This window comes from Montipora capricornis, chromosome 3 (genome assembly GCF_036669925.1).
Source record: "Montipora capricornis isolate CH-2021 chromosome 3, ASM3666992v2, whole genome shotgun sequence".
Lineage (NCBI taxonomy): Eukaryota > Metazoa > Cnidaria > Anthozoa > Scleractinia > Acroporidae > Montipora > Montipora capricornis.
The window spans coordinates 15,219,317-15,226,816 of record NC_090885.1 but is presented as its reverse complement, the minus strand read 5'-3'; the positions used below and the strand labels follow the sequence as shown (position 1 = coordinate 15,226,816).

At 39.4% G+C, this 7,500-nt stretch overlaps 1 protein-coding gene across 2 annotated transcripts in view; it reads left to right on the top strand.

Moving 5' to 3' along the window:
* Positions 1–7,500, top strand: part of LOC138042354 (translation initiation factor eIF2B subunit epsilon-like) — a 24,532-nt gene that overhangs the window by 7,432 nt on the left and 9,600 nt on the right. For both annotated transcript variants that reach the window (XM_068888210.1, XM_068888211.1), the window contains exons 8-14: positions 1,484–1,561; positions 1,952–2,037; positions 3,270–3,392; positions 6,116–6,216; positions 6,496–6,601; positions 7,276–7,315; positions 7,494–7,500. The exon at positions 7,494–7,500 is cut by the window's right edge and continues 126 nt beyond it. In XM_068888210.1, the coding sequence (XP_068744311.1) occupies positions 1,484–1,561; positions 1,952–2,037; positions 3,270–3,392; positions 6,116–6,216; positions 6,496–6,601; positions 7,276–7,315; positions 7,494–7,500 (541 nt within the window). The remainder of the gene's footprint in view (positions 1–1,483; positions 1,562–1,951; positions 2,038–3,269; positions 3,393–6,115; positions 6,217–6,495; positions 6,602–7,275; positions 7,316–7,493) is intronic.

Sequence of the window (7,500 nt, the reverse complement as noted above, 5' to 3'; positions counted from 1 at the left end):
ATAGTAATGAACCAGAATACTCACCCAATTTGGAAAGTAAATTTTTGATTAGGACAGAAAACCAATTTGTCTTTTTAAGGCTTTAAACCAAATGTATGCAAATAAAATGAGCATGCAACCCCTAAACATTGAGTGATTAGAGTGGCAAACGTTTGCCACAATCACCTCATTTTCAGCCACATTGAAGATCTCCTGTCTGAGGACAACAACACATGAAAAAACTGAGATAAAAAACATGTTGACAGTACCAAGACAGGAACCATGAGCTCATGGACTCCTGACCTAGAAACATTCTGCAGTAAGCAACTTTAATGCTGTAATCCAGTTTGGAAAGTGAAGTTTTGGGGTGGAAAGTAAATTTTGAAACCTACTCTCCAAAGTAAAAAGTGGTGTCAAAAGTTAGTGTCAAGCCCTGCTGTGGATAAAAATCAAAGCTCAAAATTTTGCCAGTCAATTGTTAAGCAAACACATTTTCAAAATCTGAAGAACAAAGGAAAGTGATTTTTTTTTTTAGTCACAAGGGCACTTTAACAACTATTTTCCTCAGTGTCGGTGGCTATAGTGGTGGATATTTACGAAGCTACAAATTGTTTTAGTATATACTAACATGGTTGGATAGTATAGCTCAAAAAGATGATTTTAACTCGTTTATTTTTGCAACGATTACAATATTTTCGGGTGCAAATCCCATGCGAGTTGGTCGGAAGTGAATAGCAAAGGATATCTGAAATTTGAGTAACCGATCAAAGAGAGCCTTCAATGCTATTCACTGTTTTTGTATATACTACAAATAATATTTTTGTTATTGCAATTCTGTTTTTTTTATATATCCATTGCATTGGAAAATGGTGTGAGAGATTCAGATCCTAGGGGAACAAAATGCTCAATAGAGAGATTTTCTTTCAGTGACTTGGGGATACACAGAAAAGAATCTGAATTTTCCCAATGGGAATCAAACCAATGACCCACAAGTTTGGATGCTTTACCACCTGTAGCTACAGTGTATACTGGAGACTCGCGAGAATTGGCTGTTAACAAATGTCTTGAAATGATTTATGAAGTGACAGCACTGCCCTTGCAAAGACATTTGCAATTGGTTAACAGGTCTTTCTTAATCAGATAGAGGCTATCAATAATATTAAATTTTATTTGTAACCACCCTATCCAAATTCTTTTCATTAACCTTTGTGCAACATTATAAACAACAAGAGGCTACGGGTAGTCTACCCTTTGTTCGAAGGATTTTTGGCCGACTTCCTTTAAGTTCACATTATTTCATGGGTAATATGATTACATAAATGCCACACAAGCTCTTCGTAACAAATTACGACAGAGGTTTGAACTTCCACTTCTCATGAAACTCATTTTGAACTCGTATTCTTGCCAGTGATATACAGCTCTGTTGATATTTTTGCATAGGATGTGCACTCGCTCATAAATGTAAATGCCACTTTATATTTATTGCTTTCATTTTGTTGTTTAGGTTCCACAGTTATTTACCGATAATTTTGATTACCAAACCAGGGATGACTTTGTCAAGGGAATCCTTGTAAACGAAGAGGTGCACCAATAAAGTTTAAAGACAACTATATTTACTAGATATCTAACTGTTAACTGACAGGGAATGATCTCCAAAAACAGTACCATGACATAGATGCCTTTTTTTTTAAGGGGCAATGAAATGGTTCCCTCTAGGAGATGTAATATTATCAGTATGGTCCGTCTACAGTGTTAGTTTAAGTCTTAAGAAGCCAGGGACCTGGTGTGTCTTTCTCAGTACCATCATCAGGTCATTAATTGGGTTGCTTGACCTCATGACTTGTAATACATGAACTTTGTAAGTTTTGTGTATGAGATGTCTGTTAATTAATTTCTTGTTAATCACTTTTCAGTACTATAATGAATACAAGATAAACAGGACACTCAATGATGGATTTGTCGTCATTTTCAGATAATGGGCAATCAAATTCATTCATTTCTGATCACTGACAAATATGCTACAAGAGTTTCCAATCCATATATGTATGATATAGTCAGGTCAGTGTGAGTCTCAGACTTCTTTGTTAGTTTATGAACTCTTTGGGGCTGGGCAATCTGCGAGCCAGAAAGTCAAGTGAGCCATGCAAGTCTTGCATTTAAGTCTAAGCACTCATTTCAAATAGCGCTGATAAACAGTATAGGTCTAAGCACCCATTTTAAAATGGTTAGTTTTCAATAATTGTGTGACTTGCATTTTCACTCGCATGTTGACTTGCATGTTGACTTGCATGGCTTGCATTTTGACTTGCATGTTGACTTGCATGGCTCGCATGTTGACTTGCATGTTGGCTTGCATGCTGACTTGCATGGCTTGCATGGCTCGCAGCCATGGCTTGCATGACTCACATGGCTCGCTGGCTCGCACATTGTCCTTATTCAAACTCTCTCATAAATTAAATTTTTACAAAATTGGGACAGCTTGTGTTTAAATTCTCAAAGGCGATGTTAAGCAAAGATGGAATGAGCCCTTGCAAGGAAAAATTACGTACATCCTCTGGTCAAGGTCATACATAACGGAATCCTGACCATTCATCTCTTTAGGAGACAATTGCATCCACATGGAGATCTGGCATGAAAGAATCTACCCATAAACCTTGAATGTACGTCATAACAAATAATAAAAATACATCAGCAAACCACTGCTTTTTATAACACTACTTTGAAATTAACCCAATAGGGAGCTTATGAAACGAGGACGACGACGGCTACAGGGACTTCATTTAAACGTACGAGTTCGCGTTATTCATATCACTACGAAACTATTTCATGTAGTTCCACGTTAAAAATGTGTAGTAACTGTCGAGGAATTAAACTGGTATGAGTGAGTTGGAAGTGTAGAGAGAGAACTGAAAATTCATTGTCATGTGCTAACGTCCTCCACAGAACCTTGAATTTGGTCATTTCACGTCGTCAGTTAGGAGATGACGGCAAAGAAATGTACCACAATGTAAAACGCTCGTGCAGAGCGTCCAGAGGCATTGTTTTTGCTCACTAAACCTGTTGTTTTGTAGTGTCGTCGTTGCCGTCGGCGTCGTCGTTTCGTAAGCTCCCTATTGTCTCTTGAACCACCCCCTTCCCCTCCCTTCCTTCCCTGTTGACGAGTAAAATCGTCTGGCATTAGACAGAGTAAATCTATCAAGTGTTACTCCCTGGGGTTAATGGGTTAAGATCCACTAAACCCATGTGAGATCCATTATCATCCTTTATGTTACTTCAATTCTACCATATAGCAAGGATATACTCAGTCGATGGGCTTATCCAATCACACCAGATAACAGTGTGTTTTTCATGGACTTTTCCTACTCATTCACAAGACACAATGTCTATTTGGACACTGAGCTGTCTCTGGCTAGGTGAGTGGATTTGAAATTTACAGAAGAAAACATTGTTCTGTGCATGTTAGTTAACAACTATCCACCACTAGCCATAGCACAAAAACGTGATTTTAACTCATTTACTCCTGGATTTATTCTGAGCAAAAATCCTGGGCGAGTTGCTTGGAGGTGAAAAGCAAAGGATATTCAGAGTTTGAGCTGCCAATCAGAGTGTACCTAATTAACAATTAGACCCGTAGCCCGCAAGGGCTACGGGTCAATAGCCCATGAGGCCTGTGGCCCTTGAGGGCGAAGGGTCTAATAATTATTGTTTTAGTATCATCCAACTAGTCAGACAGAAAAGGCAATAATAAGGTTAGCAAATGCAAGTTGAAGAAATATTTATTTGGGAATAAAACGCTTTTCGCTACTCGAGGACTATTACTAATAGTCCTCTAGTAGCGTAGCGAATTAAAATACAGGATTTGCATTAGTCCACTAGTTGGGTCATACTAATCATTGCTCTCGGTACTACCACAGGTTTACTAAGTACATGTATATACTTACGATATGTATCCATGAGTGACTTTGAGTAAGATAGCAATTTATCAATCGTAATATTAAGCTATGTTAAATTGCAAAAATATCGATCCCATTCAAATATCAATATTGAACATTACTTGTGGTCACTACATCATGTAAGTGTTTTGTCAGGGGTTTCAACACAGAAAATATTAGAATATCAAAATGTTATATTTCCTTATCCTTTGAGAAGCAGAGTTGGAATAGATCGTTTTTATGTCACGTCACAGCGGCCATGTTGGTGCACAAGAACAATAGACGTTCTCTCCTTTGGGAACCAAACTCTATTTTTATGCATATTCCATGCATACATTTTGTATTGTTTTCTACACCAATATGGCTGCCAAGTCACGTGAGTGAAAACCATCTATAGTGGTGAGAGACCCCCCCCCCCCCCCCCCCCCCTGGGGAGGGGGGGTAAACTCTTTAAGGGCTATATAGGTATGTGCGACCCCAAAGGGGTATGCTTTTTTAGCCGTTTTGGCCTGAAATAGGGAATGGTTTGAGCAACAAGTGGTCAACAACCGCTAAAACACGCACGTTGTGTAACATGAAACAATAATAATGGAACTTTATTTTCATACAATAATGTTTAAAGCTGAAGAGCTTATGGGGTTGTGCACAAATGAAATCAAATGAAACCAATACATATCAAATCATATTGGTTTTTGCTGAGGAGGGGGGGGGGAGTACCTGGAGAACAAAACCGGCCAGTGTACTGCTCAATGAGCCACCTCGTCAGAAAGTTTGACCGTCTCCTTCCAGTCAGAAAAGGTCTTATTTTTATCACGACGAGGTGAGAAAGAAAAAAACAACAGACAACTCAATTTTAGCTCTAAAGTAAAGTCACTGGAGATGATATAAAGGCTTGAAAAAAAGCTTGTTTGAAGTACAAATTCGCGTCCGCAATATTTTTTTGCGTCGTGCACGTGAAATATTTATTTAACTAACATTCCAGTACTTCTTATCAGACATCATGCAAGTGTCAATTCCATGTGTGAAATTTCGTCACTTTAAATCCCCCAGATTGCTCTAAATTGCATCTGTGAGTGTCTAAATTTCAAAAATTTCCAAGGGGAACATGCCTGGCTTGCGCCCCTTGGGCACCCGCTTGGGTGCCTTTGGCACCAAAACCGTCTTCACTTTCCTTGTAACATGCTCCCCAAAAACATTTTGAGAGGGCTTATTTTACTCAACCCACATGTGACACCGGAAATAGGTCGTTTCGCCAACGAGTCGTTTCGCAAACCGTCAGTTCGCAAACGTGTTGGGTCGATTCGCAAACGTCCGATAGTCGTTTCGTTTTTTTTCACTTTTGTATGATGCATTTTAATTTGACTTGGCGTTGCGTATGTTGCAACATACATTATCAAAAGTATTCGTCATTCAGTTTTTTTTTTCACTTTTGTATGATGCATTTTAATTTGACTTGGCGTTGCGTATGTTGCATGTCGTAGGCCTGTTGTGAGCTTGTCGCATGCAACAAAATCGTATCGTGTAAATCGGCCCTTAGAAGTTTGCGAAACGACTATCGGACGTTTGCGAATCGACCCAACACGTTTGCGAACTGACGGTTTGCGAAACGACTCGTTGGCGAAACGACCGACATTCGTGACACCAGATCTTGGAATCGAACTCGGACCACATTGGTGGGAGGTGAGTGCTCTCACCACTGCGCCATATTGGGTATGATTTGTTTGTGAAAAAGAATTCATGACAATGTCAAATTTTGCAATAGAAATGCTAATCTAGTGGTCTGCTGGCAGCCGGTTTTTTCTCTAAGGGGCACTAGGACGAGCGCTTGGTCATCGCGAACTCGAAAGGGCGGTATGGCGTTGGCCGTGTAGAGAAGAAGGCGAGACAAGGGTGGTATGTCCCATTCCCCTTTAGCCAAAACGTCTCGCCTCATAACCCCTACTGAATTACGAGAGAAAAACAGAATGCCAGCAGTCTACTAATCTAGTAGAGAAAATTATATTACAGCACAAAGTATCTCACAAGGAAGGGGAGCTCGCTTTTTATTGGCTAATCGTGTTAGTTACCGTGACGACCCCAACATCCTCACGTGTGAATTGTAGATAAAAATAATATCTTCACTGCGCGCTGTGAAGATGTAATTTTTAAAAAAGGAAAATCCTAGTTCTTCATCAGTTTTTAAATAATAGTACCTTTTTTTACAGGGACTGTGTCTTAGAGGAAAATGTATTGATAAGTAGAGGAACCTCAGTTGGGACAGGAACCGTCATAACGAACTCTGTTATAGGCAGAAACTGTGTTATAGGTAAGAAACTCGACTGCATTGCGTTTGGGAATACTCCTGCCGTGAGCAATGAACGGAACATACAACTGCTATGGGAAAAAGCCGTTCCCTGGTCATGACCAAGGGTACTATTTTTCCGACGGACCGACCAAGATCGGTAAATAACGTATTTGTTTTTAGTGTGTGTGTTTGAAAGCTGTAATTTGTCTTCAAGTCATCGTTTCGTTGGAGGTTTCCGCTAGCTACCATCCCGAATCATTAATGAATCTAATGTGGTGTCTTGCTGTTATCGTTTTCCAGGCGATTTTGTTCGATTAGATGGAGTCCATCTTTGGGATAATGTAACGGTGGAGGAAAAATGTAACATTTCCAAATCAATCCTTTGTAAAAATGTTCATATAAAAAGGTACCTGTTAGATTAATAAATTTTGTGATGTAATTTTCTTTGAGAGGTGCACATGTCTTGAAGAGGCAGTGGATCGCTGTCCTATTAACTCGTAGTCTTAAGACAACAAAATGTATCGATAGAGACCAAAAATTAATGCCATTGTCCCGTTTCAAAGAATAATACATTTGGCCCCACAGAAGTCGTTTTTTTTCGCTTACGGCTGAGCGCAAACATTCAAACACAAACACAAGAAATGGAAAATTTTGCATTTTCTTGCGTTTGTATGAACCGTGGAAACGCAATGCAAGTTAAAAAAACACACAGATTCATCCTTGCCCACCATCTTGGAAAGAGGACTTGAACTGCACCTGGTCTTACTTCCCTTTCGTTTGCATTGGACGTGTGAACTTCGTCTGCTTTTGCGTCGTACCTGTGAACCAGGCTTAAAGTTCACTGTTTAGCTATATTAAACAAATATTGGCGGGGGTTCAATTTGAAAACATCTAGGACCATTCCAATTGGTTTTATTGGAGTATGTTTTGAACCCGTAGCGTCCTCATGTCACTGCCGCTCGCAGAAGCCATCGGGTCTCTTTGATTGAGATAATCTACTACTCTATACTATTCTATTCTATTATCAGTGCTATTCTATTCTATACTATTCAAATCTACTATTCTATTCTTGTGTTACAGGAACGTCACTATTTCATCTGGTTCGTTGATTTCCTTCAATGTAAGTATTAAGCAGTGCCACAATGGCACTAATTTACTACGCCCAGTTTCCATTGCGAAATACTGCAAATTTGCCACAGCAAGATCAGCGACATTTACACCGTTTTCTACAGATGTTCGGTTACTCTTTGAAATCCTCAGAGTAATGGCTAAAGTCAGTAATGTTTGTGTCGTGACAGGTCGTCG